Raw genomic sequence first — 25,530 nt, forward strand, 5'->3', positions numbered from 1 at the left:
ATATGAAATTAGGAAAACAATTGCATTTACAATAGAATAAAAAATATCAAAATACTTAGGACTAAATTTAACAAAAGAAGTGCAACTCTTATACACCAAAACTGCAAAACATTGTTGAAATAAATTAAAACTTAAAATAGATATCCAGATATCCTATGTTTATGGATTGGAAGACTTAATATTAAGATGATAACACTTAGGGTGCTTGCCTGGCTCAGTTGGAGGAGCTGCAACTCTTGATCTCAGGGTCGTGAGTTTGAGCCCCAAGTTAGGTGTAGAGATTACTAAAAAAATAATAAACTTAAAAAAAATGATGGTAATATTCCCCCAAAATTATTTTTTTGAGAAAGTGCCAAACTGTTTTATGTGAATTATCTCAACGAAAAAATAGTCAAGATAGAAATGGAAATAGAACTACCAATATGAGTTTGAGGTTGACATTATTTGGGTATTCATTTATTTTTACATGGAAGGATGAGTTGGACAAAGAGGACTTTTAGAAATGTATATGTATGTATTTATAATTTATCATTCTCAAAAAATGCATGGAGCCTGATGGGAAACATTGAAATACTTCAAGTTCTATAACAAAGTTAAAAAACTGTAAGTGATATAATTTAAATAATAAATTTATTAATTTACATTTATAAAGTAAAAACACTTTATTCAAATGCCATGCTTTAAATATGTACTTTTTTTTTTAATGTTTATTTTATTTCTGAGAGACAGAGCACGAGGAGGGGAGGGGTAGAGAGAGAGGGAGACAGAGAATCTGAAGCAGTCTCCAGGTTCTGAGCTGTCAGCACAGAGCCCGATGCAGGGTTTGAATCCACGAACTGTGAGATCATGACCTGAGCAGGAGTCAATCGTTTAACTGACTGAGCCACCCAGGCGCCCCTAAATATTTACTTTTCTAAAGCATGATAATAGATATTATTCAGTATGTATCAGTATCATCGGTATGTATTCTGTTGATCAAATTTTACTTTACCCTTTATTAAATACATTGCAGAAGTTGGAAGTCAAAGATAACTTAAATGAGATTATTTAATTAAGTGAGCCAACATTCATTGAGTGTCCACTAGGTGCAAAGGTGATTTTAACAGGCCATGTATAGGGAAGAACATTCTTGTTTGAAGTTCTTGTGCTGGAAAACTTTCCTCCTTTTCTCTGGAGCCATAGATGTTACTGTATTTGAACAAGAAAGTCAAGACTTGCCTCTTTAGTTACAACTGGAAACTGAATTCCAGATGAACATCTTAGATAATAGGTTTCAAATCCTATTTGAAGAGAAAAGAGAAGCTGTATGGATATTTTTGCCCTGTCTAGTAAAGCTCTATTATCATCATTTTTTGGCTTCCAGTGACTATTAAGGTCATCCTGATGGAAGTGAAAGTTTGTGACACTGTAAAAATATATTTTGAGACTTTCAGCCAGTGCCCTCTAGTGGTCTTTAAAATCCCTTGTTTTACAGTGAGCATTGAAGTATTATGGTCACAACTGAGGTTAAGTCTAGTCATAGATCTCAGTGATTATTAAGGCACACTGAAGCGCTGCATTTTCTTTATAATTATCAGCCCTGTAAAAATTGGGGATTTACTTTTTAATTATGAAAAAAATTTTGTTATGATAGTGTTGTGTCAAGTCTGTATGTTCTTACACAGCTGTTGGTGACCTGCTATTTGAGAGTAAGTAAATCCTATAGGCAGAAAGCACAGTTTAAAAAAAAAAAAAAATTAGGAATTCTAATACATCTAAATTTTTAAATTTAATAGATTGATATGCTGCTGAAAGAGTATTTACTCTCTGGAGATATATCTGAAGCTGAACATTGCCTTAAGGAACTGGAAGTACCTCATTTTCACCATGAGCTTGTATATGAAGTAAGATTACTTTGACATTCCAAAGAGAGTTATTATTAAGTATTCCTTTTTGCACCACAGTGACTTAATGGTTCTTTAATAGTGTACATCTATTTTTATTCTTTTAAAAAATTTTAATGTTAAGGGAGAAAGTTGTTTTTAAATTTTTATAATGATTATAATTACATATGAGACAAAAGGGATCTGATACATTTTAGGAGCAGTTTCTTATATAAATTTAAATGACCAAAAATTCATTCATTTATTCATTCATTCAATTTTTAGGCTATTGTAATGGTTTTAGAGTCAACTGGAGAAAGTGCATTTAAGATGATTTTGAATTTATTAAAATCTCTTTGGAAATCTTCTACCATTACTCTAGACCAAATGAAAAGAGTAAGTATAACATTATTTTGAACAATTTTTAGGCTTCTACCTTAAATGTATAATAATTGAATACATATTATGAATTGTCAATGAAATATTCTTTTAGGTATGTTAAATAGTATTGTGCCTATAGTTTTTTTTTTTTTTTTAATGGTTGTGATTATGTTTGATTTCTTGGAAAGTAACACTTCATTGAGTTTTTTTCCCTGTCTTTTTTAAAGATGTGATTGTTCTTCCTCAAGAGTTCTATTTTTAAGATATGATAGTTTTTATTTTGTATCTAGAGACAAACATGAACATGATCTTTTAACAAATATTCTTTAAAGTATTTAATTTATTCCTATTTAAGATATTGGTGAGATGCTTACTTGCCTTATGTTTTAAAAAGTGTACTAAATGTATACAGATGAAGAAATGTGTCCAGTGTCTGATGTCCGCCTGAACTCTTTTAAGAGAAAAATTTTAAAGAAAACATTCTATGACAAATATTGTCTATACTTTTCAAAGATCAGATCTGACTTCAGTCTAATTTTACGAATGTTTGGTCTTTAAATGTCGTTTGATGACAGTGATGGGTCATATGGCATTATGTACTTTATATGGGCTAACAATTCTGTATATAATTTCATTGTTTTAGGGTTATGAGAGAATTTACAATGAAATTCCAGACATTAATTTGGATGTCCCACATTCATACTCTGTGCTTGAACGATTTGTAGAAGAATGTTTTCAGGCTGGAATAATTTCCAAACAACTCAGAGATCTTTGTCCTTCAAGGTATTTTATTACTTTTTTCCGCATAAAATATTGGCTGAGGTGCTTGGAAAGGCTAAGCTGATTTTCTGTCATTCCAGAAAAATTCTGGAATTCTGTCAGAAAAGTAATATCTCCCCTGAAGCCACTCAAGAGTGAAAATCATGAGTTTTGAGTTAATAGAAAAACTAGGGCAAAGCTTATTTTACCCCCTTGTAAAATTTATACAGGGCTACTTCATGAAGCCCCTTTTCACTGGAAGGAAACTAATTTTGTGTAGTAGTTCTGTGTACCAGGCTCTGTTCTAAGTAGTTGAAATATTTCAGAGTAGATATTATCACCAATGAGATGAGAAAATTAAGGTTTAAGGAGATGTAATTGAAATTTTCTAAGTTCACACACAGTAGAGGGTAAGGATGAATCCAGACCTTTTCTGGCTTCCAAGATATAGGCTATTCCTTACTCCATGTAGCTTCCTTTTATTCCTTCATAGAATGGAGAATTGAGGCTAATTGGGTCTTATCTCATTAGAAAGTATATGTGTGTGATTCTTTGGAGATACTGTATTTGTGCTACTAGGATCTAACTCTTTAGGAGTTGATGAATTTTTTTGTGGTTAAAATAAAGCTTATAATGTAAGTTTATAATAAATAGGTATAAATGTTAGTAATAGCTAAACTTGTGTATATCTGTTTTGTTTTTTTTTAATGTTGTTTATTTTTGAGACAGCAGGGGAGGAATAGAGAGAGAGGGAGACGGAGAATCCCAGGCAGGTTCTATGTAGTCAGCACACAGCCCGACACAGGGCATGACCTCACAAACCGTGAGATCCTGACCTGAGGCTACCTGGGTGGCCTGTGTGTGTCTGTTTTATGTAAATTTTAACTTTTTGTAATTTTTAAACTGAAAAAATTGCAAAGCTTTGTCTCTTTTAAGTGCATTGTGAGAATTAAATCTCAGAAAAATAGTTCTTGGTAGTGTCTGTTGCTCTAGAAAGTTTAGAAGCTTTTGAGAGAAGAGGAGGAAGATACTCTTTAATGGATTTGATAAAAATGTTTGCAAATATCCATCTCCAAAATCTCTCTCTGTGCTTGGTGATGGCATCATTTATGTGCCAAGTTGTATACATCAGTAAATACTGCCAATGTTGGCAAGGGTTCTTGCTACTTACTGCTTTGTTCTGCATCTCAGTCTCCTTATATTTACAGTCTGAAGCCTGTATATGCCAGAAAAAGTAGCTGATTTCCACTTAGACTTCGTGTGAAAAGGGGTCAACACCTTGGCACTGGCTTTTTAAGTTTTTCATCCTCTGTTCAGAAGTCTAAATGGTCATTTTTATTGTGGCTTTACCCTCAAGGATCAGTTGAGGGAGATACCTAAATTTTTACTGTATGCTATAGAACCTTGACTTTTTATCCTCTATCCATTAGCCTATTTGGGTGAAGTGCACACTTGTGTGTGGTGTTGAATGCTTGTGCATGTTGGTCTAGGGTCAGAAAATGAGGACTAATCCTGGACAACTCTGTTTTCCACTTACTGCTTTAGGCTGCTGGTCAAATATTTCTCCTGGGCTGTACATAGCTACTGTGTTTGGCTACATACAGCATAAGTGTGCTTACATTATAAAGCAAGACCTCTTGATTTTGAAATAGCAGGAATCCCGGGGCACCTGGGTGGCTCAGTCAGTGAAGCGTCTAACTCTTGAGTTTTGCTCAGGTCATGCTCACACCGTTTGTGAGATTGAGCCCCATGTTGGGCTGTGTGCTGATAGCATGAATCCCGTGCTTGGGATTCTCTTTCTCTCTCGAAATAAATAAATAAACATTAAAAAAAAAAAAAATAGCAGGAATCCCAAAATGGGGCATAGACAGGAATTAATTGGATTCTGATTTTTCCATGTTCAGGTTACGGCTTTTCTAGATTTGAGAAAAAGTTAAAACAAAATTTTTAATGTGGATATTTTCATAGGTTCTGTAGCTTTAATTTGCATAATTCCAAATCATGTTGGTGTCTCTTTGTCTCACTGTTTAGCTTTCAAATAATACTCAGAGAAGTAAATATTGAAGTTCCAAAAAGCATGTTTGCCTTATATTTTAACTTTTCTTTTACATGACTCCATTTGACAATGAACTTATTCAATAATTAAGCTCTTATTTAACTAAAAACTGCTTGGATTAACATTAACAGTTCATTTGATTTGCTACCTCCTAGGATACATAGCAAGAAAAGAGTCTTTTTTCAAAAGGATTAGAGGCATGCTCACTTTTTTTTTTAAACAGAACCCTTCAAAACCTAATGACTAACCAAAAGAACCCAAGATTTTTGTTTGTTTGTTTATAGATAGAATTGATCTCCATTTTCATGTTTGTGTTCTTTTCATTACAGGGGCAGAAAACGTTTTGTAAGTGAAGGAGATGGAGGTCGCCTTAAACCAGAGAGCTACTGAATATAAGAACTCTTACAGTCTTAGATGTTCTAAAATATATAAATATATCTGAATTGTAAGAGTTGTTAGCACAGGTTTTTTGTTTTGTTTTGTTTTTGAAGCACTTGTTTTGGGTACAAGGCATTTCTGAAATTTTATAAACTTACAATTTAAGGGGAATTTTTAAAGGAAGTGTTTTCTTTTTTCATTCTTTCGTATTTTTGTTTTTTTGAGGGTGTAAAGGAGGGACAGAAGAGTAACCACTTCTTAAGTGGAATATTCTCATAAGCTACCTTTTGTAAGTGCCATGTTTATGACCTAATCATTCCAAGTTTTGCATTGATGTCTGACTGCCACATCCTTTCTTTCAAGGACAGTGTTTTTGTAGTAAAATCACTGGTTTATACAAAGCTTTATTTAGGGGGTGAAGTTAAGCTGCTAAAACCCCATGTTGGCTGCTGCTGTTGGAATACTGTGCTTTGGGAGTAAAAAAAAAAAAAAAAAAAAAAAAGTTATTTCTTTGTCTTAAAGAATTTTAAGAAAATGAGTTAGTCATAAGACTTATTCATTTTTCCAGGGAACATATTGATTGGTCTCAAAGACTAGACAGTTAAATAAATGGTGGCTGGAACATCTATTTTTCTACAAAACTGGAAAAATGAACCTGGTTCTAAAAGAATGTATGACAAAATAAAACATGTGAAGCAGTGTTGATTCTTCATTGGGAGTACATTTATTTTAGGTCTTTTTAAAAACTTTTATTTTACACAGCAAATTTTAAATCCTCTAAGGGAGCATATTTGAACCTAGTGAATTTAAACTTTGTTCTTTGCAAACTTTTAAATGAAAAGTACTTGGGGCACCTGGGTGGCTCAGTCTGTTAAGCATCCAACTTTGGCTCAGGTCATGATCTTCTGGTTTGTGGGTTTGAGCCCCACATCAGGCTCTGTGCTGATAGTTCAGAGCCTGGAGCCTGCTTCAGATTCTGTGTCTCCCTCTCTCTCTGCTCCTCCCCTGCTCACGCTCTCTCAAAAAATAAACATTAAAAAAAATTTTAAATCAAAAGTACAATTGTAAATAAATTCTTTTAATATTATATGTGGGAAATGCACACATACTTATTTTCTGATCTTATCTAAAGCTCAATGAAATTTCTAAAATTTCATCATTCTTAAATTCTGTTACCAGCTAATGTTTGTGTTATAAAAAATTCTTCAGTGACTCAAAAAGTTTTACATTTATCCAGTGTTTGAGAAAATAGTAGCTACCAATAAATAGCAGTTATCTAAAGAACGATTACATTTCTAACCTCTTTTGTAGAGCCTGATTACTCAGCAAGGCCTCAAGGTCCATGGTAATTTAAATGGTCTATTATTGATTGTAGCAACCAGCCAAGAATTATATTCAGAATTTATAAAGGTATTAGGAATATGCCCATTGCAGGTTTAGAAGTAAACCTTTTAGAATTAAAACTCCAAATTTAATGTTGATATTTATCCCATGGGCTCTTTCAAGTCTGTAGTTTTAATTGTGTGTTTGATACCTGGATGGTAAAGGTAGCCAGGTAATTCTTAGTCCTTAAAGTCAGTATAATTAAAAACTCGGGACTGGGGCACCTAGGTGGCTCACTGTTAGTTAAGTGTCTGACTCGATTTCTGCTCAGGTAACACTTCATGTGGTTCGTGAGTTTGAGCCCTGTGTCAGGCTGCATGCTGACAGTGCAGTGCAGTGCAGAGCCTGCTTGGGATTCTCTCTCTCCCTCTCTGCTCCTCCCCTTTCGCACATTCTCTCTTAAAACAAATAAACTTCAAAACGTTTTATGAAAACAAAAAGCTCAGGGGACTACTGGATAAGTGAGGGTTTCAAATTTATTTAGTTTTGTCATTACTGGTAGAATCAGTTGGTTAGGCAAAATAGCCTTAAACATGAAACACAAAATTTGAAAGAGTTTTAAAGTTAGGTAATGTAAAAGCCCCAAAACGCTTTGTACAAGATTAGAATGTATCGTCAAATTCAGTTTTTAATAAACATGTAAAGATTTTGTGAACATAAGAGTTGCATTTAGTCACTTGTGCCTAAGAATTTTACCCGTAAGACTGATAGGAATGGTGAACAATAATTTACAGTTCTAAAAACTTGGGTAAAAAAAAAAAAAAAAAACCCATAAAATTTGGGTTCAAAGTTTTTTTAATTGCTTATGTTCAATACAAACCACAGTGTCTAAATTCACAATACAAGTTTCATTAGTCTTGGGTATTTTTATATTATGTATAAGCACTATCAGTTTTATTAACACACACTGTTCTCAGCATACAGGTGCAAATTATTTTCTAGCTATTGTTAATACTAAGGGTATTCTGTAGAAGTGCTAAATTATCATTCAGTGAGTTATTTGCTGTTGTTCCTTTTCTGCCATTTCTTGTTGGCGAATTGTATCCTGGGCTGCTTGCTGCATTTTCTCCAATTTTTCCAGAGTCAGAGATTTTAAGGGTAAAAGTTTGGGTTTACACAGCACCATTGTGGTTATATCTTCCACAGACAGCTGCCCTAAGTTTAAAAAGAAACAATTTGAGTGAGATGACCCAGTTGATTGGTAGTTTGGATTTGCAGCTAGAATGAAAGTCTAAAGACTTAATCCACTATCAATGAAAATCTTTTGTTTTCACAGTTACTTCAAATATATCAACATTTAATACTAGGGAGTTCACAAGGACGCCTTTTTGAACTTGGTACCTAAAATTCCAAGCTACCTATGAGACACACGACTCATTTTGTGTCAAATGTTTAATGTGCAAAAAGATTCAGGAGAAAAACATAGTGCATAACAATACTTAATATTCATGTTAATACCATTCTTTTACTATATTAACTACTGAATGTTAAACTGTCAGCTTTTCTTAATGATTGCTTGACTTAGGTTTCTTTTTCCCCATTTCCAGACCATATTTAACATTATGGTGAATTACAGTACTAGTTTTTTCATTGAAAATTTCATATTGTAATTTGCAAATTTGAGTATAACAGGATTCCTAGGTTGAACAATGCTTCATTTGTTATCCTTTTACTGGGGCGGGGGGGAAAAGCAGTGGATGAGTTCTTTATACTTGTAAAAGAGTGGATGGTAAATGTGGCATACAAGACACAAAATAGTTACAGATGTTTAGCTACTTAGCCTATGTGCCTACTACTTTTTAGGTACCTGTAATATTCTGTGACCTAAGTATTTGTAATTTAGATACCTTGTTTTGGAAGAACTTCCCGGAACATTGACTTCACTTCCGCCATATCTGAATTGTTGGATACAGCTAAGTTTTTTCCTTCAATGAGAAATCAATTGTTAACATTCAAGAATGAATTTCCAAAGCATATTGCTTGAGATATTTCCATTATACTTTAAGAAGTAAAATCACAATTCCTACAGAAAATGAACTACCCTGCCCTTGCATAATTTTCCTATTAATTTCCTAGGAGTCTTTTCATTGAAACAAGATTGAGAGAGTTAATGTAAGGATCTGGAGTGTGTCAATGTTCTTTAATCAGTGGAGGTGTTAATTTGGAAGGCTACACGTTCTATGTTTTTTTCCCTTGTAGTGAAAAATTGGTAGGGCTTCATTTATTTGGCATAATTACCTAATAGAGGCCAGCTGAGGAAAACCAAAAGCATTTTTGTGCAGCCATTTGGTTCACTGATAGCATCTCCCTGAAGGTGGATGGGGTAAAAAAATGTTACCATTTGGGAAGTGGGGTAAGGCAGGTAGTTAGGAAAAAGAGGAGGTAGTAGGTAAATATTTCCTAACGTTCCCACTTCTCAGCTAACAGCTGGCTTCTACTTTAATCCCTTTGCTATCATGACAAAAAGCATCCTAAGGAACAGTTATTGGCTATACTGGTCCTGTTTGTAAGGAGGCAACACAAACGGGTGAAACTGGCTCTTGAACAGAAGTGAGGTATGCTTTCAGTTTACTACTTTCCTTTAATACAGAGATACTACATGCTAAAGTGCCAGCAAATACCTTTATCTTGAGTATTTTGTTAAGAACATACCAGCATATATGCCATCTCTGGCTGATGGCATTTGTTTCCAGTGTTACATTCCAGATTACTGCTATGCTGTATATTCAAGGTGTTCCGGATTGTAATTTGTAGCATGATCCTTTTACAAACACAGATGCTTCTCTAGACAGACCCACCCATTTTGCGATATTTCACCATACTGATGCAACCTTACCATGTGCCTTTCACAACATTACCACAAAAGAAAGATTTATTATTTATAAAGTGGTGATGCTGGCGTGGTGCCTGCCTTTACCGCCCACTGCAAATTAGTTATAATCAAGTGAAGCTGCTTCTGGTCTGTTATTCCCACTCTACTACTAACTTTGACATTTGTAAAGAAAGCTTCCTATTCCATCCAAGCCTCTCCTTTCTCATTCAAATTCCCATTCTGGAACATCTAAAGTTCCTAAGGAACCTCTATACATTTTCCAGAACTTTGTCATCAAAGTTTAACCCCTACACTGCTCTGTTTAGGAGTGAAGATGAAATAGGGAATGGACCAGGAATGAAGTAGCAACTCCTCATTAAATGGAATGAGATAAATGTAATATGCAATTTCCTTAGAATGCACAACTTCAGCCATATTCTTTTCTTGTTAGGCCTGCTGTGGTATCTAGTGATCATTTCCCTTTTTTCCCCTGGTTATGTTGAAAGCTAATAGCATTGCAGATCCCTGATTAGCCTGAATATGAACTAGAGCTATAATAAACAGCCTCTCCACTAAAATATCACAATGAACATGTTGAGTAAGCCCTTATTTGTTGCAAATCTGACATGATATGCTGCCAAAAGGGAGGATAAACATTATAGATGTTGATAAATGTGAAAAGAAATAACAGTAGCCAAGAGTTTTGTATCACCAATTTTTTATCAGCAAAACAGTGGATGAATACTTAAATCTTCAATGTTTTATAGAGTAGCAACTTCAGCTACTCAGAACTCAATCACAATCCTTTGCTCTCTCTAGTCTGTCCCTCTTTCATATCCAAAATCTGGCTGGAGGATAACAATGAAACTTGGTGCTCTACTAAACCTTAGTTCTGTTTCACTAAGCTGCCATTGTTACTGCAAAGGGTGTGGGGCCAAAAGCCTGGTAGGGAGTGGGTTGGGTCTGGTGTGGGGAATATCAGTGCTGGCAGTCACTTGCCTGGGTGGAGTGTTGGCTTTACTAGGGTTGGCTATTGTTCTAGGCGCCCCCCCCCCCCCCACTCCCCAGGCACTGGCAGGAGAGAAACAGGAAGGGAAGGGCTAAAATAAGCAAGGTGGTGGTTGGATGACCCTCACTGGCAAGGCTACAGTGTCTTGATAATCAACTGCCCAGGGAGTCCACAGTAGGAAGGAACATTTCTTTCCTTCACCTGCTAATGGCCAAACATGGGTGTTTTGTCTGGTGTAATGTGCCCTAAGGAGTTGTGGTTGCTTCTAAAGGTACTTTCTTATTATGATGAGGTAAGATGTGTGTACCACTAGGGACAAATGGGTCAAAGAAGAAACATATCAGCTATGACAGAAATTCACATGTATCATACAAGTGCCATGTAATTCAATTCAATAAATATATGTCTATAACGTGCAAAGCACTATTCTTTTTTTTTTTTTTTTTTTCAGCGTTTATTTATTTTTGGGACAGAGAGAGACAGAGCATGAACGGGGGAGGGGCAGAGAGAGAGGGAGACACAGAATCGGAAACAGGCTCCAGGCTCTGAGCCATCAGCCCAGAGCCTGACGCGGGGCTCGAACTCACGGACCGCGAGATCGTGACCTGGCTGAAGTCGGACGCTTAACCGACTGCGCCACCCAGGCGCCCCAAAAGCACTATTCTTTAGTGAACAAAACAGACAAAACCTCAAACCTTTTGGAGCTTACACTCTAGAGTAAGTAAATAATAGGATGCTATAAGGTAGTAAGTGCTATAGAAAATAAAGTTTAATGGGATGTAGGAGTACTGAAGTGGGTACTGTAGTTGAAGTAGGAAAATGATCATGGATTCATGAAGCAAGTGAAAATCATGTGACATTTTGGTGTGTGTGTTAGATCTTTTGAAATTGCAAAAATAATCTAAAGCTGACAGTATCCAGAGTTAGAGAAGGTAGAGAGAAATGGGCATTCTCTGTTGGTGGGTGGGTTTCTTGGTACAGATTTTTTAGATATTTTGTAGTATCTATTAATATTTTGTATTATCTACTGAAGCTAAATATGCACATTTTCTTTGACCCAAGCATTCTAGAATGGGCCCTAAAGAAATAATGCACCGGTGTATAAAGACATAAGAATAAGAATGTTCATTAAAGCACTGCATTGAAGAGCAAAATGTTCAGCAATAGGTGAATCTAAATATTCAGCAATATATCAAAGGTTAAATAAATTCTGTAACAGCCATACAATGGACTACTATGCCAGATTTTAAAATGATACATTTGTCAAGGTATATTTTAAGAGAAAACACATTCAATTGCAGAAGTAAAATTCTTACACTAATGTAACCCAAACTTTTAATGCTTGGAGAATAGAATGTCAATAATTTTTTGAAGCTCTTGGTCTGGGTAATTGGAAAATAATCTACTTCCTTTCCCCCCGTAGTTTCTTTAGTTTGCAATTTGTCCCAGAGATAATGGTTTTGATGGATAGTACATTTCAAAGTCATAACAAAGTAAGCAAACCTGTCGTAGCCATTGAGCTGGATGCCTAAAATTAATGCAGAAGAACTTGGAGGGAAACCAAATCTGTCATGAAATATTTTACAAAGCTGTAGGCGGAGTTGAAAGGCACTTAAGTCTAGGAAGGATTACTACTTTATATCAATCATACACATGTTGATAATATAAGTTAATTTTACAACTTGGACAAGTTAAAAATATCTGGGGTGAGTTAATTTGATACTTGAACTAAACTGTGTATGGGACTGGACAAGAGCACTAAAATGTCCTGAACCCAGAGAATATATGTAAGTGGTCCTCAAATTTTATGCTTGCATTAACACGCAGAGATTTTTATTCCACTTATTCATTCATTTATAGTTTATTTATTTATAGTTTATATATTGAGAGAGAGAGAGAGAGAGAGAGAGAGAAAGCACACAGACGGGAGGGGAAGAGAGGAAGAGAGAGAGAATCCCAGCAGGCACTCCGCCATCAGGGCAGAGCCCACCAAGGGGCTTGAACTCACCAACCGTGAGATCATGACTGAGTGGAAATCAAGAGTTGGATGATTTGCTAACTAAGCCACCCAGGTGCCCTCAGATTTTTAAAAACTAGGTAGAAAAACTAAATACCCCTTTACACATTTCTAAATTGACAAATTTATTAAGTTCAAATAGTTCTAAAGACATAATTTCCAGCATATTTAAAAATAACTGTTATATCAGTCTTTTATTTTTTCGTTTCATTTTTTGAAGTTTATTTATTTTGAGAGAGAGAGAGAGAGAGCACGTGGGGAAGGGGCAGAGTGGGGGAGAGAGAATCCCAAGCAGGGCTCAAACTCACAAATCAAGACATCATGACCTGAGCTGAAACCAAGAGTTGGACGCTTAACCAACTGAGCAACCCAGGTGCTCCATATCAGTCTTTTAAAAATATATCCAACGTAATCTCAATATCATAAAAACTTGACAGCTATTATCCTCTATTAGTAAAAAGAATGAAGAACTTACTTTTAAGTCAGAAAGTTTACATCTTTTTTCTCCCTAGACCTCTATTACCATTCCACTTAATTTTACTGTAATATATTTTCATGCTTAACCATATTTTAATGATTGATTATCCTACCATATTTGTCTACAAAAATGTTTACAAATGAAAAACTAAAATATTCTGGATTGAGTTATTACCATGACTAGTGAAAAATTGATCAAAATAAGTTATACATGGACAAAATAATTACTGAAGATAAAAAATAAAGTTAATGGCTGTATATCTATTAATAAGGACAGAACTTTAAAAGTAAACACTGGACAGTGAAGACTGGAGTAGAAAGGATGCTCTTTTCGGGACAAGGGAATTTACTCTTTCAGAATGAAAAAGAAATGTAACAAAAGAGGAATTTGGGATCATATGTTCCTATCCAAACACATTTTTCCTTTCAACAAACATACCAATGTCTATAATGCCAGTCACAGCTAAATGAAGGAGCTACAGTGGATAAGAACCTTTTGGGGGCGCCTGGGTGGCTCAGTTGGTTAAGCGTCCGACCCTTGATTTTGGCTTGGGTCACAGTCTCACAGTTTTGAGACTAAGCCCCACATCAGGCTCCATGCTGATTGTGGAGCCTGCTTAAGATTCTCTCTCTCTCTCTCTCTCTCTCTCTCTCTCTCTCTCCCTCCCGTCCCCCACTCGTTTTCTTGTCGAAATAAACATTAGAACATAATAAAAAATATGATAAAGCAAATCTATTTCATAATATAATTCAAGGTTGAGCAAATGTGGGCAAGTTTTTAAGTTGGTGGCAAAGAGTAAAAACCTTTAAAATTATAGGGAATAGAAGCCCGGTGTACATAAGACTCTATCTTGAATTTTTGATGGAAGTGACAAATGGAAGTTGCCTAACCTAAGAAAATAAATGTACCTGAAATATGTTTAGGAAAACATTTCTAAAGTATTTTCAGATTCTGGCCTAACTGCCAATCCTGTTTTCATATAAGAAACATAGGTCACCAATTGGTGGCCCTTGGTCCTATCTGGTTAAATGTTTTGCTGGCTTGCTAAATATTTAAAAAGTATTTGAAACTATGTTTAAAAATCACAAGATCTTCACATAAAGTCCAAATTTCAGCTCCTCTTGGCAAATCTGGCAACACTTCCCACATGGCAAAATTTGGCTAGGGCTGGAAAGTAATGTCCCAGATGAATGTGGAGACTTGTCTAGTCCCCCACTTCTGCCTATTGTTCCCTTTCCCTTACCATCCTCATTGCTATAGGCACTCGATGTCACAACTTCAATAGAATACACAAGAACCACTATAACACATTATATTCCAAATTGTCCTATTTTACCATTAATAGGTATTAAGAAACAAGATACAATCTTAGAGAACTGAGGGAGGTACCAGAAGCAATTTGTTTCTGTAAAGGACAATAGAGGATATTGTTTGGTGAATATTTATTAGTTTAGATCTTTTTAAGTAAATTCAATCTGCCTAGTACAGGTTGTGGATGGAGTGGCAGGAATTGCAGGAAAAATATGAAAGATTTTATTTGGTTTATTCAAGACCTATGATCGACTAACAGATGAATTTTCAAATGCATGTTAGATTTCTGAATGTAAACTAACATGAAGGTGAAAGAGGGAGCCCCAAAGTAAGTGTTTTCTTTTTAGCAGACACAAAGTAGTAATGCTCATTCTCACTCGAGGGCTGCCCACATACTAGCAGAGTGCTTAGTTTGGATTGATAATGTTCATCTGGAGATGCCAAATAACATCATATGTCACGTATTTGGAAACTATAATAGTTCTACTGTGTTTGCTATCTGGCATCTGCTGGTAGGAAAATGTTGCAACATGTTCAATTTGGCTAATTAATTTAGACTCGTGAATGAAATGTGCGGTGTTTAGCTTCTGAAATGTGCCTAGGCCTAAGAACAGGAACTGTTCTTCTTGGATGAACTTGGATGATGGTATACTTCACTAGCAGACACTACTATTGAGTTAATAGAAAATGACACATCCCACTCACACAAAATACCAGATGGCCAGCAGTTGCCTTGGTATCTGCTTTGATAACATCAAGATTCATCTGTATTTCAATTGCAGGGCCCACACATCTTTCATCAACAGTCCTCAGGGTGCCAGGAGTTGAAACTCATGAAACTATGCTGACATCAGTACACTGTTGCAGGTTATGTTGCATCAGCTACAAGTGTAGGCAAGGTACTAAAGGTCGACAGCCGAGGACACTAGCACTTCCTCTCTACAGACAGGAGGATTGAATGCTAATTTCTTCTTTGTAGGACAGCATAGCAGGGTGTGTGTGCAGAGAAGTGGGATGCATTTAACTAGCCACTCATGCCACTGGTAGATGTAGTCACATTTGAGAAGACTTAATCATTAATCATGATTGGAGAAGTATGAATACTGTGAAGTATTCTGGGGAAAAAATGTTAAATGGAATCTAATCAAGCCTCTAGATCAGTTTCTGATTTACAAGAAATAAGAAAAAAGGAGACATTCAAGAAGACCTCTGCTCTGGACTCTTTAAAATGCCAACGTTGGGGCGCCTGGGTGGCTCAGTTGGTTAAGCGTCCGACTTTGGCTCAGGGCATGATCTCACGGTCCGTGAGTTCGAGCCCCACGTTGGGCTCTGTGCTGACAGCTCAGAGCCTGAGCCTGTTTCACATTCTGTGTCTCCCTCTCTCTCTGCTCCTCCCCTATTCACGCTCTGTCTCTGTCTCAAAGGTGAATAAACATTAAAAAAAATAGATAAATAAAATGCCAACATCACAGGAGAAAAAAAGATAGGGGAGTTGTTCTCAATTAAGGCTAAAAGTTACAATACCCAAGCACAATACATAAACCTTGACTGGATTCTGAATTTTGTTGGAGGAGCAGGGGTAGAGATATACAAAATATTCTTAGATCAAATGGGACAATGTACATACAGACTAGATTTTAAATATTACAGAACAGGGGCGCCTGGGTGGCGCAGTCGGTTAAGCGTCCGACTTCAACCAGGTCACGATCTCACGGTCCGTGAGTTCGAGCCCCGCGTCGGGCTCTGGGCTGATGGCTCAGAGCCTGGAGCCTGTTTCCGATTCTGTGTCTCCCTCTCTCTCTGCCCCTCGCCCGTTCATGCTCTGTCTCTCTCTGTCCCAAAAATAAATAAACGTTGAAAAAAAAAAATATTACAGAACAATTTCCTTTGTTGTGATAATGATACTGTGTTTTGCAGAACTTTATAATCCTTAGGGAAATACATTTTGGAAATTTTAGAGGTGCCTGCTTAACAATAGGTCGGTAACCTATTTCCAAATAGTTCAACAACAATGAAAAAAGTGTGAGAAGGAATGAAATAAATATAGCAGAATTTAACAACTGTTGGATCTAGGTAAAGGGTATATGAATATTTATTGTATTTCCTTCAACTTTTTAATGTATGATTTCTGTTTTTAGCGGGAAGAAATCATGTTGGAAGGAATTCAGAGGGGAAGACTAGGAAAAGGTTGAGTAACAGGAACCACACTGAATTTGATAAACTAAAGCTGGCAGTGTCTTAGGTCCCCAGGACACCAAAAATATTCAATCTTTTAGGAAGTACTTACCAAAATAATATCATGTGCAGGATAATATGATAGGCAGATGAATCTGATAAAAACCATTTTAGACATAAACACAGCAGTAAAGCTAAGAACGTAAGCAGCTGTTATATAAAATAGAGATTGTCCTAAAAGAAGTACAGAAAGTGCTAGGTAAGCGCAGAGGAAGTTGCTTCCTGTTGGAGAGAATCTGGAAACATCTCCAAGGGTAACTAGGACATTAATATACAGTCACAAAAGGTTAGTGCTTCAATGATTAACCTTGGAAGAAACCAGAGTAGTTCATTTTGGTTAAAGCGTGAGTAGTAAGGTAGTAGAAAGAGATTAAATAATGAAGGTGGGTCTGCACCCTTGTTGAGAAAGTTCTCCTGGTCTTTTCCCCCCGCCCCCCCCCCCCCCGCAACTTTAGGCATCCAACCCAGCATTACCAATCTGACTTAAGCCTACAGAAGGAACTACACGAGTTAAGGTGTGACAACTTTTGGAAAGAACCACGTAAAAGTATTACGGTATTTTTAAGAATATTCACAAGCAGTAAGTTGTTTAATAAAATGCAGACATGGAGGATTAGGACGGTATACCTCTACCCAGAACAGTTAATGCTTATAAACCCACAAAAGAGGAGAAACAAAGAAAAGGAAGAAAATTCAAAATGTGAAGACAAGATGTGGGAAAATAAGACTTAAGAGGTGTGGCCGCTGTGGTGGAGGACCACCTTTTTTCCTTTCTAGCCGGCAATGGAAAACGTTTTCCATTGCTCCACAATTCTCCGTCCTCCAAAGGTCGGGATGGAAGTACTCAATAGGAATTTAAGGGGGCGCGGTCAGGAGCTCCAGCGGCGGGAGTGAGGGGCTCCGCCCCGTAGCACGAGCCTAAGGCCCCGCCGGGCCCAGCTGGCTGCAGCTGGGTTAGAGAGGATGGTGGAGCGGCTTCGCCCGACAGGGAACCTCAGAGGGGCGGAGGTAGGGCGGGCCGCCGTCAGGCCAGCCCGGAAAGAAAACCTTCCTCCAGCGGAAGCGGCTGTGAGCTCCCCTCACCTCCCCGGCTCTCCGTCTCCCGCGGGACGTCTAGCTTGGGCCGTCTAACTTGGGCCGTCCTCACGGGACAGGGCAGATCGGATCCTCACCTCACTTGGCGGCTCCAGTGGAAATGGGCACTCCCTGGGGTGCCGGGGGCTATTCCCACCCTTCCGCCATGACCCCATTCAGAAGTGCCAAATGCAACTTCCGGGCGGGACAGGGATTTTCGGAACCCTAACCTTTTGTCCACCTAGGTAAGTGATTAGAGGTCCCAGCAAAATAAGGGCCAGGAAACCTGCTCCTTCCTCTCCCCCAACCCGGGCAGGCGGTTCCGAATATGAATTAAGTTGTCTAACCTGGGATGACTGGTCACCTTTGGTCCTTTTTCGGGCCTACTTACAGACGCCTCTCTTCCCAGACCGCCCGATTGTTGCCCAGGGCAACGGTGAGATTGGACGAAGGGAAAACTACGTCACACTGGAGACGCGAGGCCAGGAAACTCCCTTTGCCATTAGCAGTTATGGCTGCCTTAGCGTCAACAGTCACTTCCGTTTGCGAGTTGTCACTCTACCCAGCCGGAGGCTTACTCTGTGGCCCGGCTTGCCAGCGGCGCCCAGTGGGCGGGAGAGAGGGCCTAGAGCAGCTGAGGAAAGGAAAAGGGCGGAGCGAGGGAAGCTGGCGCCAATGCCTCACTCCGATTGGACAGCGTCGTTGGCGCCAGTGCCTCACTGTGATTGGGTAGTGTCGATTGCCCTGGCCCCGCCTGTTTTTCTCCCAGCAAGTGACGGGCCTGAGCCGGAGGGGTGGGGCGGGGCGGTAGGAGCGAGAGTGTGTGGAGGGGCAGGCGGGGCGGGGCGAGTGGGGGAGGGGCGGGCGGGGGGCGGCGGTTGGGCAGCGTCGCTTCTAAGGAGGAGGAGGAAGGAGGGCGAGCGAAGAGGATGGCGGAGTTGGGGCTCCTGACGGTAACCCGGGGCTGCTGAGGCGGGAGGGCGTTTGTCGGTCGGTTCTTCCTGCCTTCCTTCTTACCCGTCGGGCGGTCGGGTGGCTGTCGGTAGAGGGAGGCCCCGCGCGCCCTGAGGGGCTAGAGCCGGCGGGGCCGGGGCGAGGCCCGAGGGGCTGGGGCCCTGGGAGGCGCCGCGGCCGCCGCCGCTTTCCTGGGTGCTGTCGCAGGGAGGGCTGGGCCCTCGGAGCCGGCTCTTGTGCGGGGCCCCGCAGCTGGGCGCCGAGACCGAGCCGGTCGGCTCTGACAGCGGCCGGGGCTGGGCCTGCGGTGGTGGCGGGCCGCCGGGGCAGCGCCCGGGCGAGGGCGAGCCGGCGCGAGGGCGCGGGGCCGGGGGCGCCCGGTGGACGGCCCGGCTCCACTCTGCTCCCCGGGCACCTGGCCCAGGCTGCTTGGGCGCCCCGTGGGCGTCCGGGGGCTGTTAGTCGTTGGTGGGGGGCCCTGGCGCAGCGCTGGTGGTGCGGGGTGGGGTATTTCCTCGCCCCCTACTCAAAGCCCACCACTCTCTCCCCGTCTTCTTTCGGTGAAGAGTGGTGAGTTGGCTTTGGGTATGTTGCCTGGTGAGGCGAGTTGTAGGCATCCAAGACCGCCCTGTTGGACTTGCCTGGTGGCAACCTCTTTCCGCCGTAGCTTTTAGGGATAGAGGAAAAGTACTCTTATCTCCTCCTCTCTTCTCCACCCCCCCCCCCCCCCCCCGCTCTTAACGCCGAAGGCTTCTGGGCCAAAAGGTTTTTCCCCAGCCCCTCAGTATCCATTGTTTTGTACCTTCCCCCTCCCCCGCCCCATGCCTAGGTAGAAGAATGACTTCAAACCATTAATTGCCCCCTCCCCCCTTTTTTAAATCAGTAGAGGTTTTGTGTTCTTGTGTTTGTATGGATTTACAAACAGGTGGAATGAATACCGATTCGGGAGTTGGAAAGATGCTTTTGTGTGAGTTTTTAAGCTTTCAGTACTTACAGTTGGTGGGTGATTTGATTTTGTCTGTTGCTTTGTATCATAATGGGGGTGATGAGAATAAAAGAGGAAGCGATGTTTTGCAACCTACCCAAAGAAATGTTTTTTAAGTCTCTGGGGATGCTGAAGCAAAATTGGGTTGCAGACGTGTACTGTATAGTATTCGCTTCCATCATGATAACTACCAACAGTCTATCTCTAAGCTTTCACTTGTGCAGTTTTGTACACTTCATAAATGTCAGCTTCTAGTATCTACTCGGCGCGATTCCTGGATGTAAAATTTCTTGTTTGTCAGAATTCTAGGGCATACTTGTGTATCCAAGCATTTTTGTATTTGAATGTAGCATTAACAAATTGTCTTATTTAAAGACGTCAGTTTATTAGTGTACTAATTTCTACCCTCATCCTTCGATGCCATAGCCCTTATAACTGTTAACATTATTTGAAGAAACTTAGCTCTTGGGTACAATTTGTAACATTAAGTAAGCTTACATTTATACTTTGAGTTTACCAAATGTTGATGTTTTTCTGTGTGACAGTGACAAGAATTTTTAGGAATAACATGTATATGACTCTTCCCTACCTATGGCATTTCTACTGAATAGGATAAATCTTTTAAGTATTTATTTGGACATAAGGTACACTACAAAACTTGTTACTTAATTATGAATATACATTTGAAAAATAGCTCTTAGACAAGTAAATAAAGGCTTTAAGATTTGTAACTTTCAAATGGCTTAAATATATAAAGCTAACAAACTATTTTTGAAATGCTAGTCTTGAGGGATGGATCTGGCCTATTTCTAAGATTACTACTGTAATCTTGTGTTTTAGTTTTTGAAGAAACAACTACGTTTATCGTAGGTTGGCATTTGTTTAGTGATCTCTCATTGTTAATACAGTTTTCAAGTGTTTTTCTGTTTTAAATTGTTACGGATTAAAGAGTGATATTAAGAGATACATTAATAGCTTGCAGCTGGGTTTTTTAAAAGTTTTAAAATGATATTCAGAAAGTTGATTAGAGCTGTGTTGTGATAATTGTAGCCAGACTCATACAATTTGTGAACTTTGTGTCAGAAATTTGAAACATTTCACTTTTCAAAAGGAACACCAAAATTACACATTCTTGTGTTATATTTGCTGGAATTATGCCTTTTAAGTTTTACTATTTCTTTAGTGACTTGGGACAGGGCTTGTCCCATGTTTAGAGAAATATAAATTGGAATTCTATGTGGAATACTCCCAAAGATGCCTCCTGAATAGCTTCTGATATATACTATATATATATGTTTTTTTTTTTTAAGTTTATTTTTTTAATAATCTTTACACCCAGCGTGGGGCTTGAACTCACAAACCCAGGATCAGGAATCACATGCTTTTGTGACTGAGCCAACCAGGCACCCCTCTGTTGGTGCATTTTTTGACTTGCCTTACCCATGTGGGGAAAGGTAAATAAAATTGAATTTCTTTGTTATACAGGCAGTCATACTTGTTTTGAAAATATGCTGGATTATCAATATTTGTTGTGTAATTTAATATTTCTGTAAATTTGTGTTCTTTAAACAATTTATAGATTTTTTCTAGTAAGATATTTAAATATAAAAATGAACTGTTATGGTTTTGATGTAAAATATACCTGAACCTGTATTTGCAGATAAAAGGATGAATATTTTTTGGAGGTTGAAAGAATGTATCTTTAGAATTCAGTTTACTATATTCATGTATCATTTATGTACTATTCATGTATGAAAACATAAAATCTATGCTTATAACCAAAAAAACCAAAACAAGACCAGCTATTCCTCCCCCCCCCCCCATCAAAAAACAGAACAAAACAAAACAACACAGTAAAACCACCAAACAGGTTCACCTACAAATCCTTCAGTGAGTTCTGAGGTTTATATTTTGGCCTAGGTGGAAGTGTTCTTGAATTAGTTTATAAAGTATCAGGAGAGGAAATTTAGATATAGAATAATAAACACTTTGACTTTTCCTAATAAGACTAATAGGGAATTGATAAATATTTTGTTGTAGATAAATTAGATAGAAATTAGCTGTAATTTAGCAGAAGGATACATTAAGTATTTTCACATGGTGCTTGAGAAATTAGTACTGCAAATATTAGTTTCTGTTTTTGCTTATTGTTTGACTTACACTTCATGCATTATATATTATGCATTGGCATATTATAATTTAAAGCTAAATCTTTCATAGACTAAATTATTAAAAATTGCTATCCCTGTCTTCTGAATTTTGTTTTATTTACTGGTTATACCACGTCAAAGTGATGCCATATAAATCTTTCTGAACATTTTTTCTCCAATAATATAACAGTTAAAATTTTGTAATTTTGTAGCTCTCTTGTTTACATGGACTTTTAAAATCTGAAAAATTTCTAAGTCACAAGGTGACCTATGGAATGCTTGAACTTTTTATAGAGTGTTCTGAAATGTAATTGCAGTCAGTGCAGGTTGAAAGGAACACACATAAGTGGGAAAAGCTGATTTATGTTCTAAAATATGTAATTGCATTATTTTTGAGGTAAACAAACTTTCATTCTTTGGTATTTTCCCCTGGTTCCCAACTTTTTTAGTACAGGATCTTTAATTCTGCAAATCAAAGTTCTAACACATGAAAAGAATATTCTAATTACAAAGAGCTCTATGGCTTTTGAAATGTTGGTAACATGTGCTTTCTCCGAAAGTATGAAGTTTCCATTATCAAGATTTAAAAGAACTAATTAGATTTCACATGATAAATCTCATTCCTCTTCTTTAAAGATCAGAACTGATTGCAAAAAGTAGTTCATGCTGTAAAAGGTAAGGGTTCTTTTATCGGAAAGAATGAACATACTGCTTGAAGTTAAAACATTAAAGGAGACCTTAAAAGTGAGTATAATTGGTCCCTATGTGAAATGAACCTGAAAGACTTTTTATGAAGTATTTTGGCCTGTCTTCTAATGTTTATAGCATGGTGAGCGCTCACAGTTTAAGCACTTTATTTGCCCTCAAATACTATTTGTAAATCCTACAATTTTAATTAATTAATTTCACAACTTACAAAGATAAATCTTTTTTTCTTTTGGTTTTTCAAATATTTTGGAGGTAAAGTGGAAATTACCTGTTTTGACACTGATGAGATTAACTCCAAATTCTAGATATTATCAGTTAAATTTGTACTTTCTGAGTTTCAGGTTTTGTGTCGTATAACACTCCTTCCTGCTTTCAGGGACTTTCACAGTTTTGTAAATAGTCTTTAACTTTAAAATTTTGTTCTATAAATATTTCTTACTATGAGCTTAATATTCATAATGTCATAGACTTTCTAATGAGTGCCATGTATGTCCCAGACTCTGAGGATACATAGTTAAATATACTATGTTTCCTGCTTTTAGTAAGTTCACAGTTTGTTGTATGAACTGTACAAGTCAGTAGTTAATTGCTTTACAATGTGACAAGTGCTTTGATAGCGGTATATGCTGGAGAACTGAGCTGAGTTAAGGCACAGAATGCATGTGTAACCAGCAATGCTTGCTGGAAGATAGGACTTGAACTTAACTCTTGAGGGCTAAGTAGGATAGGTAGTGGATAGAAAAGCGTAGATGTTAGAGATGGTAAGGTCCATTTGGAGAATTGCAGGTGAATAGCAATTTGGATTCTATGTAAGACCTAGTATTTTAGGTGATCGAGTAGGCATTCATTAAAGCCTGTACTTTTAGAGATTGTTATTTCTTGTGTTCCTAATTTAGTTTGGGCCTTGGACTGTGGATCTGCATGAATGTTAGGGATCTGCTTCAAATTATTATTTAAAACTTTTAACTAAGTACTTTTCATTAATATTTTAATTAAATACAGGAAGAACATATCAGCCTGATGTGGAATAATCTCCCAGGTTTAGAACTTGAATAGTTGTGTTTCAGAATCACATTTAAGTATCTTTTCTCAGCATTTATGCATCATGTTAAAAGTAATATTTATGAGCCTTCTTAGAACTCATGGTAAGTTTCTACTGTGCATTTAAAGTTATTTTTCTGGGGGAGCCTGGCTGGCTCAGTTGGAAGAGCATATGAGTTTTGATCTCAGGGTTGTGAGTTCGAGCCCCACGTTGGGTACAGAGATTACAGAAGTAAATAAACTTAAAAAAATAAAATTGACTCTTCTGAAAACATTAAAAGTCATTTTCTTCCATACTTATTTCAAAGTGCCACTCTTTCCTTTAGGTAAGTCAGACTGTATAATCAGCAGTTATGTCCTGGTAGAAGTCTTTGTATGGCTTATTTGAATTAAGAATTCTCTGAACTTGAATATTAATAATTTTTCCTATAGTATGATTTAATACTCCTTTGAGGGCTTTTTTTTTTTTTTTTTTTTATTTTGCCATTCCAAACTCTGTTCCCTCCAGAGTGCCATAGTTTCTCATTTTAAAACATTCTCATACTGTTTTTTTGTTGTTGCTTTTGATCCTTCCACTTGTGTTTTTTGTTTTGTTTTGTCTTATTTATTTTTAAGAGAGACAGAGAGCATGAGTTTGTGGGAATGGGGAGCAGAGAGAGAGAGACAGAATCTGAAGCAGGCTCCATGCTGTCACTGGAGAGCCTGATCTGGAACTTGAACTCACGAACCTTGAGATCTTGACCTGAGCCGAAGTCAGATGCTTAACCCAACTGAGCCACCCAGGAACCCCTCCAGTTATTTTCATTATTCAGACTTGAGAAATTCCTTTGTAAAATTTTCACATTTTAGCAATTACAGTATAAATTTTATATCCTCACATTTATCTCAAGGTTATTTATTAGGAAACTAAAACTTTGTGGTATCATCTCCTTGGATACAACCCCAAACATTCTTTACCTGGTGAACCTAATCCCCCTTCTGGCCTCAATATCATGTCGTTTGGGAGGTCTTCTTTGATCCTTAGGTTCTGCTGTTCTAGGGTCCCTTAACACCTGCACTTCCTCTTTTTTTCTTTTAATATTTTGTGATGATGTGTGTAATATCTGTCTTTTTTGCAGACTGTAAGTTTCATGATAGCATCAGGTATGTCTGGCTTCTTTACTACCATTTCTGTAGTATATGTACAGTGTATAACTTTGTAGGCTCCTAATAAAAAAAAATTACTGAAACTAAGTATTGAGCCCCAAAACAGACCACTAAAAAGGACAAAGAGATGTCATAGTCTTCTGTTCTTCAACATATTTTCTGCTCTTAGATTTCCTCAGGCCTTAATTGAAGGCTTTTTTACTCAATGTACAATTAAGAAAGTTTAGTAACCAAATGTAAATAGGACTGGGATATCTCCTAGAGGCTGTAAGAGTTGAAAATAAGAGCAGAGGGGAAAACACTTAAAAATCAGATACAAGACATTTTTTTATATAACAGTTTAAGGCAACTTCATCTTGTGATAAACATATTTAGATCTTTCAAGACCCCATTTGTTTTATATGTGGAACAGTATAGCAGTAATGCTGATAGAAGAAGAAATTAATTGCTGTTAGTAAATTTTGTTAAAACACAGGACAGGGGCGCCTGGGTGGTTCAGTCAGTTAAGCATTTGACTCTTGATTTCGGCTCAGGTCGTAATCTCATGGTTTGTGGGTTCAAGCGCCACGTTGGGCTCTTCATTGACAGTGTGGAGCCATTCTCTCTCCCTCTTTCTCTGTCCCTCCCTTGCTTGTGCTCTCTCTCTCAAAATGAAAAAAAAAAAAAAATTACACAGGACCATGTGTTATATTTGGGAAAAGTTTTATATCTAAAATGATGTAATTAAAAATTTCAGTGTCAAGCTTTTGTTGGAAATATTTGCTTAATGAGGGGAAAACATAGTAGGCACC

General features: G+C 37.8%; 3 protein-coding genes across 9 annotated transcripts in view; 2 read left to right on the top strand and 1 right to left on the bottom strand.

Annotated features, from left to right (window-relative positions):
* Window positions 1-6,148, top strand: part of PDCD4 (programmed cell death 4) — a 29,926-nt gene extending 23,778 nt beyond the window's left edge. The window contains exons 9-12 of the mRNA XM_086680853.1: window positions 1,776-1,883; window positions 2,148-2,258; window positions 2,887-3,026; window positions 5,388-6,148. Of these exons, the coding sequence (XP_086536979.1) occupies window positions 1,776-1,883; window positions 2,148-2,258; window positions 2,887-3,026; window positions 5,388-5,448 (420 nt within the window). The 3' untranslated portion in view covers window positions 5,449-6,148. The remainder of the gene's footprint in view (window positions 1-1,775; window positions 1,884-2,147; window positions 2,259-2,886; window positions 3,027-5,387) is intronic.
* A 1,448-nt stretch (window positions 6,149-7,596) lies between these two features.
* BBIP1 (BBSome interacting protein 1) lies at window positions 7,597-18,791 on the bottom strand. Of its 4 annotated transcripts, XM_086680854.1 has the most exons (4): window positions 18,103-18,298; window positions 16,734-16,855; window positions 8,667-8,744; window positions 7,597-7,974 (listed from the first exon to the last, which is right to left on the bottom strand). In XM_086680854.1, exons 3-4 carry the CDS (start codon window positions 8,710-8,712, stop codon window positions 7,808-7,810), a joined length of 213 nt encoding a protein of 70 aa, XP_086536980.1. In that variant the 5' UTR covers window positions 8,713-8,744; window positions 16,734-16,855; window positions 18,103-18,298; the 3' UTR covers window positions 7,597-7,807. The 4 variants fall into 4 exon arrangements, with proteins under 4 accessions (XP_086536980.1, XP_086536983.1, XP_025773899.1 ...); XM_086680857.1 differs by lacking the exons at window positions 16,734-16,855; window positions 18,103-18,298 and adding an exon at window positions 18,773-18,791; XM_025918114.2 differs by lacking the exon at window positions 16,734-16,855 and having other exon boundaries at window positions 18,103-18,294.
* SHOC2 (SHOC2 leucine rich repeat scaffold protein) overlaps window positions 17,751-25,530 on the top strand; it is a 106,775-nt gene continuing 98,995 nt past the window's right edge. For 2 of the 4 annotated variants that reach the window (XM_086680851.1, XM_086680849.1), the window contains exon 1: window positions 17,751-18,000. The gene's annotated coding sequence lies outside the window, so the exon portion shown is untranslated. Of the gene's footprint in view, window positions 18,001-18,625; window positions 18,709-25,530 lie in introns of those variants that run through there. The other 2 variants (XM_086680848.1, XM_086680850.1) reach the window with 2 other exon arrangements.

This window comes from Puma concolor, chromosome D2, assembly GCF_028749965.1.
Source record: "Puma concolor isolate L17-30 chromosome D2, mPumCon1.1.hap2, whole genome shotgun sequence".
Taxonomy (NCBI): Eukaryota; Metazoa; Chordata; class Mammalia; order Carnivora; family Felidae; genus Puma; species Puma concolor.